This window comes from Zeugodacus cucurbitae, chromosome 5 (genome assembly GCF_028554725.1).
Source record: "Zeugodacus cucurbitae isolate PBARC_wt_2022May chromosome 5, idZeuCucr1.2, whole genome shotgun sequence".
NCBI lineage: Eukaryota > Metazoa > Arthropoda > Insecta > Diptera > Tephritidae > Zeugodacus > Zeugodacus cucurbitae.
The window spans coordinates 2982926-2999909 of record NC_071670.1 but is presented as its reverse complement, the minus strand read 5'-3'; the positions used below and the strand labels follow the sequence as shown (position 1 = coordinate 2999909).

Sequence of the window (16984 nt, the reverse complement as noted above, 5' to 3'; positions counted from 1 at the left end):
GTGTGTGTATGTGTACAATATGTTAATGTTTTGGTACAATAATGTTAAGTATTATTTTGAACGTAAAATTTATAATTTTCTTTTGCATACAGATATTTACAAAATTAAATTTAATTACATAAAAATAACGTTTTGTTTTCAAAAATTCTTAAACACTTTAATAGCAAGCTAGCGAAGAAGCGTTGCCAAAATGCATGTGGGAAATTATAAGGATTTTTCGATTTTAAATTTTTGTTTTTGGCGTTGCTTTGCTTGAAACGACGTACATACATATATAATATATATAAATTAATAATATACAATAGTAATAAATTATATGTTTGGTGAAATTTCATTTCCATAAACAAAAAGTGTAAAACAAATCAAATGTAAAAGTAAGCATTCAACGACTAAACTAACCTAAAACAAAATTGTTTTTTTTTTTTTAATTTCAATTACAAAACTAAAGTATATTTATTAGCGTAAAGGAGTATATGTTGTTATATGTGTGTGTATGTATGCGTAATTTCTTAATTATTTATTTATGTTTAAATAGCGCAAGTGTGGAAATATTTGATATTCAGCACTTGAATCGCCAGAGTAGCTGTTTTGGCTGAGAGCGTGTGTGTGTGTGAGAGAGAGAGTGTTGGAAATAAGATTTTTTCCATTTCAAATTATTCCTACATAATTTAACATAATTGCAGTTGCATTAAAGACTAATACATAATTCATACTTATAGATAATACATATGAACAGCCGCGTTTAATGCATACAAATGTATTTTTTTGTTTTTGTTTTTGTTTTGTATGTATGTATTCGTTAAACTAAGCTTAATTTAATTAATAATAATAATAATTATTCATAATTACAAATAGGTGCAGGGAAATAATATGACATTTCTTATGTGTTTGTTTTCTGCTTAAGCTATAATATTGTTTATATTGTAAAAAAAAAATAAAAATAATAATAAATTGTATGGAAAAAAATTGTCAACATGTTAAATTACATACAAAAATTATTTTTTTTCTTTTTTTACTTTTCATAATTTATGGTTTTGCACAAAATTTTAGACTTGCTTGTTGGTCTCTCACACTGTTGCTTCACTATCATCAAATATTGTTGTAAAAATATGTTTTTGAATTTTTTCTTATTGAATTTGTTTTCTTCTTGTCTACTGTTATACTTTGTGCTTATCTACTGTTTTTTAGTTTATTTTCACTACAGATTTTCTTCAATTTCTTTCTCCAGTTAAGTTTCATTTTGTCTTTAACTGTATGTCATTTTAAAATTTTGATTCTCAAATTTATTGTTTGCAAACATTGGTCAAAATTGCTCAAAATAAATAAAAAAAATTTTGAAAGAATTTGTATTCATTTCAAGAAAGACAAAAATAAACAAAAAAAAGACAAAAGAAAAAATATTAATAATAAAAATGAGAGAAAAGAAAAAATCATAAATCAAAAAAAAGAAAAAAAACAATACAAAAAACATAAAGACAAAAATGAAAAAAACGACATAAATGAAAAAAAAATAAAAAATGAAAAAATAATAAAAAATTAAAAAATAAATAACTAAAAATAAAAAAAACTGAAAAAAATAAATAAAAAACCGAAAAAATAATTAAAATAAAAAAAACTGAAAACAATAATAAAGTTACCGAAAATTACAAAAATTTACAGAAATTCATATTAAAAAAAAAAGTAAAAATGAAAGAAAAAATATGATGATTCGGAGATTAAGCAAATAAAAAAATAAAAATTGCATACATATCTGTGTATACAAAATAATTATCTTTCAAGAGGAAAAAATTTCAAAAATTTTAGAAATTAAATTAATATTTACATATAGATTTTTTTTAAATATTTACGTAAAACAATCAAGTTTTTTTTGAGATTTAATTATTGTTGCAAAATGAATTTAAAAAATCAAAATTTTGATAAAATTCTGTTAATCTGGAAAAATAAATTAAGGAAAAAAATAATATCGCAACTATTTTGTAAAAAAAAATATCCATGATTTTCATTTACAATTATTAATTTTTACGGTCCACGAAATACTTCAGAAAATACAGTGGAACTTCTCTAACTCGAATCACCATAATCTACAAAAAAATTCGAGTTAGAGAGACTTCTGAGTTACAGAAGGTAATTTGTACGAATTTTGACTCCTATTGCCAATTTAATAGTTCGAATTATGACGAACTTCGAGTTAGAGCAGTTAGAGTTATGGAAGTTCAACTGTACTTTTTTGAAAAATAAAAAAATTAATTTTACATACAAATCTGCAAATCGGAAAATTTCCCAATTTTTTTTTAATATTCGTTTTAAAATAAATTTGAAAAAAAACAAGAATTGCAAATATTTTATGAAAAATATTTTTTTTTGGAAAAAAATTTTGAAATTACTTCATAAACAAAGTATACAAGATTTTCGTCTGCAAGTTGATTATTGGGTTTTTCCGTTTAAGAAATAATTTTCAAAAATACTTCTTTGAAAAAAAAAAACTTTCGAAATTTTTTTTAAATATTCGTTGTGAAATAAATTTGAAAAAAACAAGAATTGCAAATATTTTAAGAAAAATAATAAAAAAAAGAAAAGTTTGTAAAAAAAAATTTTTGTTTGAAAAAAAAAACAATTTTGCAATCATTTAGTTTAACAAAATTATATATGATTTTGGTCTGCAAGTTGATTATTGACGGTTTTTTCTGTTTTACCAAATACTTTAGAACTAGATTACTGCTTAAACTTAAACTGACTATTATTTCTTTACCCCTAGTTTTGCGCACAAAATTTTTAGATTTTCTTTGTTGTAGTAGTCCGACTGGTCCCTTGTTTCGTTATTTGTTATAACAGTAGTTTATCTATGTAGTTGCTTAATTTTGCGGACTTTTGCTGGCGCTGCCATACTGTACATACATATATGGTACCCTATATGGGATCTAAATACTTCTTTTTGGTTAAATTTCCACAACGCAGCTAAAACCATACACTTAGTAGTATTTGTTTTTGTTTTTGCAATACATATGCGCTTACAATAGTTTGTTTTAAAAATTGAATTGAAAAACACGCGTCGCGTTTGTGGTAAGCATAACCAGCAATACGTGAAAATATTATATAAATTATGCATACATATCAAACACTATAAATACTTGAAATATATAAACTTTCGTGTCTACGTAATAGGCGACTGATAAACGCTAATAAATGGAAATACATACATTGGCAAAAAAGCCGCAAGTTAAGCTCACACATTATACATATATCGAAGAATAAGCGAACTGTAGGAAAATCGTAAAATAAGTCACTTAGAATAAATATTCCACTTAAAAATAAATAATGCAAACAAAAAATGTACCGTTAAAGGCCCTACTAATGACTTTTCATTAACTAATTTGAACAGCATAACAGCAATGACGCGCTTGTAGCAGCACCCTATATGGGAGTGATTTGTCAAATTTTGTTCTAAAACTACACACAATTCAACACCAAGTGTTGTTGTTTTTGTTTTTTATAACAACAACAACAAAAGTACCACCTTATCAATGCGTAGAGGCGTCGGCGCTGCTACTACCAGTATTTGCTACTTTCAAAACGCACATTTTATCCAATTATTTTTGGCCGGGTCTCCTTAACCGTTCACCACAATGTAATCCTGTTTGTTGGGCATCTTCAGCAGTCGCCTTGTGCGAAACTCATACGCGCGCCGACAGAACATAACCAATTCGGGATTGGTATTCTCAGGCACGGTGCGTATGCTATAACAAGTGGAGCGCTTCGGCACAATGGAGACCTCCTCTTCGATGTCCTCCTCAGCAGCTCGTAGACGACGGCGGTATCTGGAATGTAGCATAGATTAATAATAAATGCATATGCGATGCAATTTATTCATTCATTACACTACACGGAAAAACTTCGAAACCAAGTATTTTTTTTTTGGAAGCTAACTTCGAGATCGAACATTTTAAAAACCTGTTTCCGAACTTCGAAAGCAAATACTTCGATTTTGGAGGCTAACTTCGAGATTGAACATTTTAAAATCCTTTTTTTCGAATTTCGAAACCAAGTATTTTGATTTCGGAGGCAATCTTCGAAATCGAATATTTTAAAAAACTTGTTTCGAATTTCGAAACCAATTAATTCGATTTTGGATGCTAACATCGAGATTGAACATTTTAAAATCTTTTTTTCGAATTTCGAAACCAAGTATTTCGATTTTGGAAGCTAACTTCGAGATCGAACATTTTAAAAACCTTTTTCCGAACTTCGAAAGCAAATATTTCGATTTTGGAGGCTAACTTAGAAAATCTGATAATGCCATTTCTTTACTGACGTCTGAAACTCCCCGAAAAAAAGAGGTTTGTTCAATACCCAGCCATGAGTTGTACAGTGTTATGAAGATGAGATGTATTAATTTTTAAACCTCAATTATAGTGTTACTCACCTACAATATTCGCTGAATGTGAGCACATAGCACTTATCTTCAATGCAGGCAACTGAGTTGTGATCGCGATGTCTGGACGCGTACACCTCATCGGGACTATCGTTCGGTTGACGACCCTGCTCGGTATGTTCCGGACGGTAGTACCACAGCAGAGACATCATCATTTCACCTACAAAGCAAAATACAAAAAAAAAACGTTATTTAAATGTGTTATAACCACAAACACTTTCGTGTCTATATACGCACCATCTTCGGGATTCTCCCAGATATGCGCCACCTTTGCCACATATGGCAGATCATTGTCCTCATTCGCTTTGAGCAGCACACAGTCACGTGTGCGTATTATGTCACCCTCCGAGTGACGCATGGCGGGATAGCAAGTGCGTATGACTAGCGGATCGTCGCTCTAAAAACAAAAGGGAAATCAAATTATGAAATAATTCGCTTTTAGCACGCACAACACTTACATTTAAAAATACTGCGCCCTGGAACGGCTCACCCTCCCATGTCCAGCCGTTATTCCACTTTGGCGCAACATCGCCACGCGTTGCTGGCGGCAGGCGAACGTCCAATTCGAAGGAGACTGTGGAATGTTTCACCTTCTGTCGCTTGCGGCTGCCGAATTTCGAACGTGAACGCGTGCGCTTAGTACCATGGTGAGGCTGGCAAACAATGCGCGGCATTGGCGGCACGGGCGGCAGGAACACTTGTGCATTGGAATGTTTATCGGGTGACTGCGCATGCTGCTGTGGTTCTTGCATGGATTCTTGTAGCGCCGGCGTCTCATCCAGTTCTGCTTCGGCTACCATTTGTGTTTGTCTATCTGCGACCTGCTCCACTGCAGCGCTTTCCGCGTTGCATTTATCATATATGTTGTTATTAGTCTCCAATGCAAGTTGTTCGGTGATCGGCAACGGAGCCTCCTCGCATATTTCCAAAGCATTTGTCTTATAGTCCCAGTCTTGTTGCCTAAGTTTCTTCTTATTTGATTTTGGTTTTTTCGATTTCTTTGCTTTTGCGGTTTTTCGTTTGGCCGGCGTGCGCTTCGACTTGCTGCTCTTCGCTTTATTTGTGCTGCTTTTGCTGCTGAGCAACTCTTCCAGAGACGTTCCTGTTGCCTCTTCTGTGTCCTGTGTCAAATCCAAGGCTGTGTTGGACGACTCTGCACTGCACGCATCCAACGCAGTTTCGGTTATTGAGGTAGTTTGTGCGGAACGCGCCGTCGCCGACATAAGTGGATAGCTGACATCAATAGTATCAACAGGCTCAGTTGTGTGCACTGCTGGTTCTATTGTGGTTTTAATAGGTTTCTTCGTCTCCGACTTGGAGCGCTTCTCCGCGCTCGCCTTTTTGTCTTTCTTTTGCTTACGTTCCGTTGCTGCTTTATCCAAAGGCTGTTCGGTAACGTCCGAGGCATCGCAGTTAGTGTATTGATTAAGCGTGCCACTGCAACGCGACGTTTCGGGTTCGGAGAAGTACCCACGCGCTACAGAGTCGATGGTTTCGATCAAATGCAGCGGTATGCATGTCTTACGCGCTGTTTTGCCGCGCTTCGGTGAAGGTTTCGGCGTCATTTTTAGCGTATTCAGGCTGCTGCTGCTGTTGCTATTACTGCTGCTCTCGGTCAGCAACATGCGCATTGTTGGCACATCTGTTTGCGTGGTTTCACTGAATTCGCTTTCCGTCTGCTCGGGTTCTTCAACCAAATCGACGATCTCATCAACGCATGGCTCTATATCTTCTTGTTTTATCGCGCTGAGTGCGTTTGACTGCTTTTGCAGTTTTCGCCGCTGCAAGCGTTCCTGTTTGGCTGCGGCGCGCCGCTTTTCTATTGCCTCCTGTCGGCGTCGTTCCTGCGCTTGCAATTTCTTCTTGCACAACTTCAGTTGCTTTTTTTGCTTATCGGTCAGCACCAGCTGACGCCGACGTATTGTGCCGTTAACGCCACCTACTCTGGTTTGTCGTAACTGCAGTTTACTGTAACGACCACGCTTATCTAGTTTTCGGCCGCTCAGGCATAAATATGTTCGTGGCTCGGCTTGTTTAATGAGGCTTTTGTAACCGTTGGGTGAAGATTTCTTAGACTGCAGTTGTGCTTTGGGTAGGTTAAGTATCTTAAGGCGTGACTTTTGGCAACTGCCCGATGTAGAGGTTGCTGGACTGTGGCACAGATCGAGCACATCATCATCTGAGGTTGTGGAGAGGTCAATGTCAATTATTGGCGGCTGCTGCCAACTGGGTAAAAGACGCATGCGACCTATAAAAAACATAGAGAGAGGGGGAGATAGAAAAAATGTTAGAGTATTTGGAAAACATTTTTTTTAATAAAACTCAAAACATACCTAACTGTTTCAATGATGGCGTGTCCATAACATCAGACATTGCGGCCGACACCTCTTCACAAGTTAATGTCACCGGCTCAGCCTTGATGAGCTTCAATTCCACCTTCTCATTGTCTTTGTCTTGGTTGTGGTTCGACTCCTGTTGTTGTTGCATTTGCAAGACAGCATTTAACAGCGGTTCATCGTCTTCCAGCTTAATCTTTTCCGCCTTTATTTCGGTCTTCAATATAAAAGGTGGCTGCCCAGACTCCGCGGCTGGAAAGGCATCGCTTAATGTCGCTGGCACTTGTGGTGAAGGACTTGGTGTGATAGCAGTCAACAGCTGCTCCGGCTGGTGTGTCAAAAATTGTGTTTGCGTTTGTTGCTGCGGCTGCGCCTGCGTTGGTGGTTGTTGCAGTTGCTGTTGCGGTTGCGCAATTGCATGCGGTTGCTGCGGCAACGTGCGCACGTGTATCATGGGAGTCGTATGCGCCTGCGCTGTCACATTTACAGCAGCGGCGGCGCCTGCGTAGACCATCTCACGCGCCATTGTCTTGCCAATGCGCGCTTTGCGCCCCAAGAGCGGCAAGGCGGCACAATTGGTGGTGGTGGTGGTTGTGGTGGCGTTGGTGGTGCTGCTGCAGTTGGTTGTTGCCGTTGAGGTTGGCGTGGAAGGTGGAGGTGGCGGTGTCTCCGTTACTGACGTCAAATCGTAGGCTTCAAGTACTGACGGCGCATTGTTACAGCTATTACCCATATGTTGAGGAGCTGCCTGCTGTCTACTATCCACTGGCACTGTCATTTTGTTGTCACTTTGATTGCTGCGTAAGTGAAGCTTTGCATTAGCCTCTTCAAGTGTCGCCGGCAGAGACGCCGATGACAACTCGTGTTCGGTTAGTGTGTCTAATAGTTTTTCATCGTTGGTTGTATAGCTCTCAGGCGGCGTCGGTGGCTGTACTACGCTCTCCTCGTACTGGCTTTTGTTGTCCGATTCTTCTAATTTCAGCTCGGACTTAACTGCTTGCAACAGCTGCAAATGCTGTTGCGTATGTTGCTTACCGAAAAGTAACAGATCGTCTATTTCGGTTGGTGTGGCTGACGCTAAAGCCATCGCTGTTGCTGTTACAGGAGCGCTGGCGTGTGTTGCAGTTGTTGTCAATGTGGTCGTCGTCATGGATTTTTTAACTGGGCCTCTACTGGTAGTCAATGAATTGTTGTTGTTCGAGCTGCTGTTGTTGCTGCTGCTCCTGTTGTTCTGGCTGTGGTTCGTTATATTCGAACTGTTGTTGCTGTTGCTGCTGCTGTTGTTGGTGATTTCCCTGCTGCTGTTGCTGCCATTCAACAGAGTATTGCTGTTGTTGTTGCTCAAATGATTCATCGTTGAGCAATTGTTGTTGCTGTTGTTGTTCGTGCTGCAGCTGCTGCTGCTGTTGCTGTTGCTGCCGTTGTTGCTACCAATATGAGGCCCAGTATGGACGTTTTTTGGACACGATTGTTGCATTGGACACGGACACTGTGGTGGATATTCTGCAAATAGAAAGTAAAAGTAAAGCATATTAAAGACGTGTTCCCAGAAAACAAGAGTCTTTCGGTTTCTTTCTCTAACCCACCCCGTACCCACATATGTATCTACCTATTAGGAGAGAACCATACTTTTCCTTACCCATATACGGTCCCTGTATGCTCCGCGTATAACACTGCCCTGCAGCGCCACCGCCCGGACTATAGCCGGTATAATAGCCCGGCGGACCTGGATAGTGTTCGAGATGTTGTGCGTGTGCTGCCGGACCAGCCGGCACAAGTTGCGTTCCGGGGGGCGGTGCTGTTGGTGGTGGTCCCTGAATGGACGTTGGTGGTGGCGGTCCACTTGCGGGTGCGGCACCACTAACCGCTGACGGTGGCGGTGGTGGTGGTCCCTGTTCGTATAGTTCGGCTGGCGGTGGCGGATGACCCGGCTGATAGTATGGATAGCGTCGGTATGTAGAAGGTGGTGGCGGGCCTGCGCTCTGGTAGACTTTGGTCGAAAAGTAGGGTTGATAGGCGGGCGGTGAGTAGCACACCGCTTCCACCGGATATGGTGTACAATAGTTGGCCGGATACGCAGTGGAATAGTGCATCTGCGCATGCATCGAACGTGGATATGGTGAGCTCTGATGAGCGGCGGCGGCCGCAGCAGCAGCAGCTGCGGCAGCAGCGGCGGCAGCTTGTTGATGTAGCTGTTGTTGATGTTGCTGCTGTTGCTGCTGTTGCTGCTGCACCTGCTGGTGCTGTGTGGTGGGCGCGCCGCTATGTGCGACCGGCGGATAACGGAATGGTGTCAAATCGCCACCGGTAATAAGCACATCACTGTCTGCGCTATCTGCGCCTGTAGCCGATGGTGGTGGTGGCTGTTGGCCGGCAACAAGCTCCGGATCAGAGCTAAGCGGCGCGGGTATCTGTTGTGATTTCTTGATAGAGGAAACGGAAGCAGGGGTAGCACCTGTCGGCAAAAGTGGCACATTAGGAGGCGGCGGTGGTGCAGCGGATACAGTTGGTAGAACGTGTGGTGAGATCAATGGACCGGCAGGTTGGTAATAGCCTGTAAGTAAATTAAAATAGTTGAATGAAATATCAGATGTTTTAAGAGAAATATGTGTAAGATTTTATAGTATGGTTAAGATTATATTGAAATAAATTTGGACTTATGTATGTGAATGAACCTTTTTCAACATTAGTCTCAGTACCCCTTGAGACAACTTTGCTTTCGCCCGTTTTCCTGTTAAAAGGCAATATTAACTAAGCAAAGGAGTAACATTCAAAGATAACAAGTACGCGACGCTCGTTTAGCGTATAGTCGAAAACGTGAAGGAAACCCGAAAATAAATAACAACAACAAAAATTTACTATTTATCGCGCATTTTTTCCATTTTTACAGTTGCAGCGACTGCAATTGTTGTTGCTCTTAACTGCATACATTGCTAGTTAAACATGTTTTTTTGCTGTTGCTGCTGTAGCAGCCACCGTTATAAGAAAAATCTTACGTAAAAATGCGCGCACATTGCCGTTACGTTACTTTTGCTGCCGCCACTGCATTTAAACAGCGTGTGCGCTTCCATTGGACATTCGAGGTAGTCGTAGAGCTAGTGTTGTGCGGCACAACAACAACAAAACAAGTTTTTATTTTTTTTTAGTTTTTAATTTGTTATGCTTTGCTTTTGTTGCTTTTTGCCTACACAACTACCTCCAATTGACAGTTGCTGCTTGCATTTTGCCAAGAGCAGCCAACATTAACTGAAAACAATGTTTGCAGTGAATGCGCGGCAAATAGCAACAACGACAAAGCTAAAATGCTTAACAAAGCTATAAATTTAAATGTGAAAATTTCCTGGTTTAGTTTTCTTTTCTTTTCTTGCTTTTGCATCTTTTACTTTGTTGCTGCTGCTGGTAGTTGTGGTAAGTTGACTTTTGTAGTGTGGAAATTTGACATTTTGACTTTAACGTCGGTAAGCGGCAAAGGTTAGTGAGGCATTTGACAAGTAAAAAGTGGGGGAAAATTGATTTGGGGTTTTGAAATGGGTATTCAAATCAAAAAATTTTAAAATTTAAAATCTAACCTCACTCTAACCTCAATCGTTTATCGAGTTGCCGGCAGTGCGAAGGGCAAAAACTGATTTCTCAATTAAAATTTTAATTGTGTAATTGTGGGTTTTCCTGTTAAATTGAAATGAATCGTCCGTGACAACTATCATTTTCAGAGTACGTAATTTGAACCACACTTTCAATGACAGCTTAACGTAAATAGCATACGTTAAAGTGTCAGCGTAACAACATAACCCTACTCATACACACCACATTTGAGTAATTATAAATTTATATCATGTCACTTGCAGCACGCCGATTTTACTGTTCGATTTGCTGGTTTTGTTATCGTTTAGAGATGCACACATTCACCACGAGGCAGGCATTAATATTATACGTTATTCACACGCCGTCGCCGTTAAGTGTTGTTGGCTAAACACCTAACCCACCCACCGCCACATACAACACTAGTGTGACTACCTCATTAGCATTGGCTTGTCACTTTTAAAGCTATGCTTGGTGCACACAGCGACAGCGTTCATATAAGAATAGGCGACAATGCAGCTAATCAACCGGTGTCTGTCAATCAATACAGCACATAAATTTCAAATAAAATAGACTACAGTCTAAGCTTATTTAAGGAGTATACTGATTGTATGCGCGTATTGTGGCACATCACGAATTTCGTGCTGCCGTATAATCTACTATGAACAACAGCAATATTGTATGCCATGTTGGAGTTTATTAAAAATACGCTTGCTTAATATAATATGCGTTTTATATTTTGGTTAGTGGGGGCGGAGGAGGATTGTGGGTAGTTAATAGTACATGAAATATCGCAGAAATGGAGGTAAGATATGAAAAGGTTTCTAAAGAATTTTCTGAGGTCTATAAAACTATATTTTTTTTACTTTCGAGGGGCTTATGGAATGCAAATTAATTAAAACAATATTTAAGCAATATTTTAAAGGGTTTTTTACTGCACAAAAACTATAATTAAGAAGAATTAAAAAGGCAGTGTAAACGTCATATGGAGAACTATTAAAATCAGCAGTGTAAACGTCATGTTAGCATTGCCAAAAATAAGTTCAATTAAATTAAAATTCACTTTTTACAGAAAATGGCATTAAATTAAAAATCATTAAGATCATTATTTTAACTGAAAATTAATAATAAAAGAATGAATGCTCAAAACTCAAACTCAAAACTGTTTGTGTGGTGAGACAATGACACAAATGTCATATTGGCACACATTACAAACGGCTAGATGTGAACAAAGGTTAAGTCAAGCACAACCACCGGCGTGTGACAAGTGCTAAAATAGTTAATAAAGTAACACATAAAAATAAATTAAGTGAAAATATGTGGAAAACAAAAAAATAATGGCGAACAGCTGTCAACACACACCCGACAAACCAGACCTATTTTGGTTATGTGGCGGAAATAACCAAACAATATGGTAAGATGGTAATTTCGGCTTAAACGGTTTGCGAACATGAGCGGCAATAAACAGCAACCCCTAACTAAGCGTATAGAACGGCTGACAGCATATTAGCACCTTGAAGACAAATAACACAGGACAAAATTGTACCAGTCATTGGTTAGGGTGCGACTTTTAGCTTTGGGAGTCAATGACATGTCAATATAAATAAAGATTTAGCAGCTGCTTATTCCACGAGCGTATACACTTGTCATGGTACGTGTATTACAAATAGCTACACCCTTGCCACACACCTACGCAATTGCAATGTATTGACAATAAAAATCACAACATACTTAAATGGTAATAAAATTGTGGTAATGTCGACACCACAACACGACGCGTAACTCAGCACACGCGGCACACGTTACAAACACACGCGTCACATTTTACGTATACACACTCACTCACACGCGCTTCGCTTGATTTACTCGCTTGTGCGCACTTCCTGTATCCGCTGGAAATGCGAGCGTGCAAGGAGTACACCACACAACACTTAGATTGCTGCCTTCGGCTTTGGCAGGATTGCTGTTAGCAAAGGTCTTTGACATAGAATATGTTTGCGTTTGATTGCTTGATTTGTTGTTTGTATGATTCAATTCGTAGACGTCTTGTTATTGACAACAATTCAGCAATATTTCTATATTCCAATTGATTGTAGCTGCTCACTGCGTGAGCAATAAAAATACGGAAACGAAAAGAAATAAACGCGCAGCAAACACATAAGGAAGTAGCGGTGCATGATATGTCTCGGCATACTGTATATGTGTATGTATATGTAAATATCCGACATATCTGTAAATTCCAGACATAACTGTGTCTTGAATTGTAATTGGCTTGCGGTGTTTATGGTTTAATGGCTTCATTATGACAACTGCACGTCAGCACGCCCAACACATTAAAATATTTAACGTAAGGTGTTAAGTAATTAGCGTTATGTGTTTGATGGATAAGTGTTAATGGCAAAGCAAATCCAAGTGTAGGCAGATGAGATGGCAGATAATCATAACTTTAATTTAAAAAAATCAATTATATTAGGTTAGATTGCAAATTTTCTTACAATTGAAAAAATAGAAATAAATAATAACAAATAAAATAAATAATAAAAATTAAATAAAAACAAAAAATAAAAAAAACTAATAAAAAAATAAAAATAAATAAAAGAAATAATAAAAAAATAAAAATAAATAAATGCAATAATGTAAATAAAAAAATATTTACAGTTATTTCTTAACAAAGGGAAATACTGCATTTTCATGGCAAGCACTTATTATTACACTGAACAACGTACTCGAGGCACCAATTCAAGAAAAGTTTATTTTTCACAAGTGGCATGCGATAAGTGAAGTGCGAAATTAATACAATTTACAGGCACTTATGTAGCGTGAAAGCGCAAACATTAACAAATGTGATAATTGCGCTGAATTAAAAGTGTACATATAAAAAAAAAAATAAAAGAAAATATGTAGTGGAGAAATGAAAAGTAGACGTTGAAATATAATTCAAATAATAAAAGTACTATTTACAATGCAAACTCACGATTTTCTAAGTTAATAAATTATATGCAAATAAATAGCGAGTACAAAAACACAACCCGGCATGGCTTGTGCTGGTGCTACAAATAAAGTAATACGCAAATAATATGCAGCTGTCTGCTATAAAGTACAAATGTATGCAAATCGTATATATGTATGTCTGTATGCAAATTGCAACAACTACACCGCAGTTGGCATAGAATAAAAGTAAAATCAATTGTCTGTCTTGTATGTGCTTAAAAACACGTCACAGCAACAACAAATTGCAAGCCTTTATGCCACACATTTGCCGCATATTAAGTAGGCACTTGTAGGTACTTTAAGATCACGTGATTCTAACCAACAAACTTACCACATAAATGGCAATCGTTTGCATACACAGCGTAAAAACTTTTGAGCGTACACAAAATATGCTTGTAATAATTATATCAAATTTACAACCTATGAATAAAGTGGATTAATTATCGATTATTAAAATAATAGCATATTCACACTGCAGGTTTCATGATTAAAAATAATAAAAAGTTCGCACTACAGGTTACAATATAGTGTCCACATCATACAAATTTAGTTTATATACTATATTTAAACCGATTTCTTTATGGTACAGTGGTTTACTGCTATCTCAGAATGCACATTTCTTCATTTTTCAACAAGCGCACGCCTAAAAAGACACAAATAAATAAATAAACGATTGAATGAATGTGCAAATGACTGAGTGATTACCGTCACAACGTTCAGCTGACAGCGTTGCAGTAATGCATTCCGTATATGCCAGCTAATAATCTAGCCGTCGAGCGCATTTTGTCACAGTTTTATATTATGCCCGACTTGACGCCCAGATATTTAGCGCAGCTAGACTGCAAAAATATTCAACATTACAGTGGTTGTTGTTGTACAACATTTCAGTTGTTGTTGTTGTGTACGTTAATAAATCTTTGTGTGTGTCTGGTTTTCGCACAAATTGTGCGCATAATTAGTCGACGAGTTGATGAACGCGTCAACGCGTCAAAAGACCTGAACGCGTATGACACATGCATACGTTAAATGGTGCGGATATGTGTCACATATGCATAATTATTAACTGCGGATATAAATAGCAGAAGTTGTTACTATCAGATGCGTATCGGCGTATGCAAATTGAGCGGGTGCAGGAAAAAAAAAATTGAATTTGAAATTTATATTTCATGCGCATTTCTTAATAAATTTTGAATTTATAGTTTAATATTTTATTTTTCTGATTTTTTAGTTTCAGAAGATTTTAAGAACATGTTTTTTTAAGAAATGTCAAGGAATATTTTTAATTAAATATTTTAAACTCCTCAAGTCTCAAAAATAATTTTTTTTTTTTCGAATTTATCATCCGACTAACTGCCATTGACAAATTTCCATTCTAAACTGTAAGTGGACTTTTGCAACTTAAATTTATTACTTTGCTTTTGCACTAAAGTGCATAAATAATGCGCCATTTAGCGCATTCAACGCATCATCAACGGCAAAGCCTCCCCCCTCGACGTATACGCAACGCACATAGCATTATCATCATCACCATCAGCCACATCAGCGCAGCCATCATCAATGTCATCAGCGCATAAATAATTAAACGCCTCTATGCATGCTACATTACGATGCGCGGCCACTTCTCAGTGTCAGCGTCAGAGGAATTTTCAAGTGTTATAATTGCAGCAAGCAACGCAAACAACCACACAGAGACACTAACGCCTGCGCGCCGCCTGCAAGTAAGCAATGAATGAATGGCAGAGAAAAAAAGGAGAAGAGTGCCAATAATGCCGCGGCTGTCAGTGCCATCACCACACCACTTACTAATGCGTATGATTATCATAATGATAATTATGATGGCAATGATTTTGTTGTTGTTGTTGCGTCGTTGACGTTAATACTGCCCCGTACTGCTGGCGAGGCGTGCGAATGTTGCTGTGATGAACGGCGTTGACGAGTCGTTGCAAGTGAATGCGCCTTAATGATAAAATGAAATAGGAGCGAGAATAAACGCGTTGACGGCCGCATAGCATAGCATAGAAGTGCTCAAATGAGGGGTTGTGTACTATTACTAACGTTTGCACTGCTGCTTGTTGACTGTTGTTTGCTGATGTGCGGCGGCGAGTTGATGGTGCGTTGCGGCTAAAGCAATGCTTGAATGTTAACTGAGGTGTGGCGCATCGTAAGTTCTGCGTAATTAGTCGCATTTTTTATGGCCAACAACACATACTTACGTATATTACGTGACGAAGGGCGTGCAGGCTGGCTGGCAATTATGTGCGCGGCGCGTAGAAAACAGAGTAGTTCGATTGGAGGCATATAATAAGAAATAGCGATATGTGTTAATATTTTTCTGGTTAATTATGCAATTTTGAAAGTTGAGAATTTACTAAATATTTGTAGAAAAAAAAAAATAAAAAATAAAAAATATTTCAAAAAAAAACATTAAAAAAAAATTTATGAAGAGTCCCACTAAAGCGCATTTTATGCAGTTAGGCGCTTGTTATGAATGCATTGCATTTGATTGCCACTGAGTTGCGTAACACAATGCACCTTATTGACCTAAAAACCCCGAAAATATATGCGCGTATCGAGTCATCGTGTCGTCGTCAGCGCGGCGTAAGTGCTGCGACGCTTGCAATCACTTTCGAATGCATTCAATCATGCTGAAGTGTGGCAATTGTCGCAGGAAATTGCTGCCACTTTACACGGAAAAGCCATATAAAATGCAAAATTTGTGTCCAAAGTGAGCTTATAAGTGGTGAAGAGCGGTTTTGAGTGGTAATGAAGGTAAGGTTGGATGTAAATCGGTATGTTCGAAATTAAAATCTTAAAAAAGCGAAAATTTTTGGAATTTTGAAAATAATATTTGTTTAAAAATTTTGCTATAAAAATATAAAAAATTGAAAAAAAAAATAAAAAGTAAAATAAAAAAAAAAACAAAGTAAAAAATAATACAAATAAAATTAAACAAAATAAAATAAAAAAATAAGCCTTAATGCAATAGGCCATCGATTTCACGTTTATATGAGTATACGCGTCATTATTGGCGTTGTCAGCGAATTAAAGCGGCAGCAACAAAGAAAATTTTGCATGCCACACCACACACACATGTAAATAGTATACAAAAACAACAACCACACGACTATCAAGGCCATGAAACGAGATATATGCAGCAACAAGCAACAAAGCACAACAATAACAACAAAAAAGCGTAACAACAGCCGCAGCAGTGGTATAAGCGTAGCCGCAGCAATATCGGCGAAATCAGAACAATCCAATCATTGCAGGTGCAACTGGTCAGCCGCTGCTAATGTGGCACAAACACGCACACAGATTTATACATACATGAAGGTGCGTATGCATATGTATGCGTAGAATTGCAGGTGTGCATATGCATAGGCAAAATATTTCCCATACTCCGACTCTGGGCTTATGTCGCCACCCAAACGATTGGTTTTATGCACTGAAATGCTTCCTGTGTACCCAGCGCGCCGTTTGGTGGCATACGTAGTGGTGCACCACAAATACCAGCAACAAAACACATGCGTACATAAATATATGCTAATGTATGGCTGAGGCATTCATGAAGCTATCAGCCAGGCCACACTTGCTCGTTGGTGAACACAAATGCGCCACAGCAGGCAAATGCTGCGTAGCTAAAACTTAA

General features: G+C 37.8%; 1 protein-coding gene across 2 annotated transcripts in view; it reads right to left on the bottom strand.

Annotated features, from left to right (window-relative positions):
• Positions 1–706: 706 nt before the first annotated feature.
• The window catches only part of LOC105208706 (titin), a 163994-nt gene continuing 147716 nt past the window's right edge, over positions 707–16984 (bottom strand). For both annotated transcript variants that reach the window (XM_011178697.3, XM_054231455.1), the window contains exons 5-10: positions 8405–9319; positions 6763–8268; positions 4888–6677; positions 4667–4826; positions 4421–4589; positions 707–3815 (exon numbers count right to left, since the gene is read on the bottom strand). In XM_011178697.3, the coding sequence (XP_011176999.2) occupies positions 3608–3815; positions 4421–4589; positions 4667–4826; positions 4888–6677; positions 6763–8268; positions 8405–9319 (4748 nt within the window). In that variant the 3' untranslated portion in view covers positions 707–3607. The remainder of the gene's footprint in view (positions 3816–4420; positions 4590–4666; positions 4827–4887; positions 6678–6762; positions 8269–8404; positions 9320–16984) is intronic.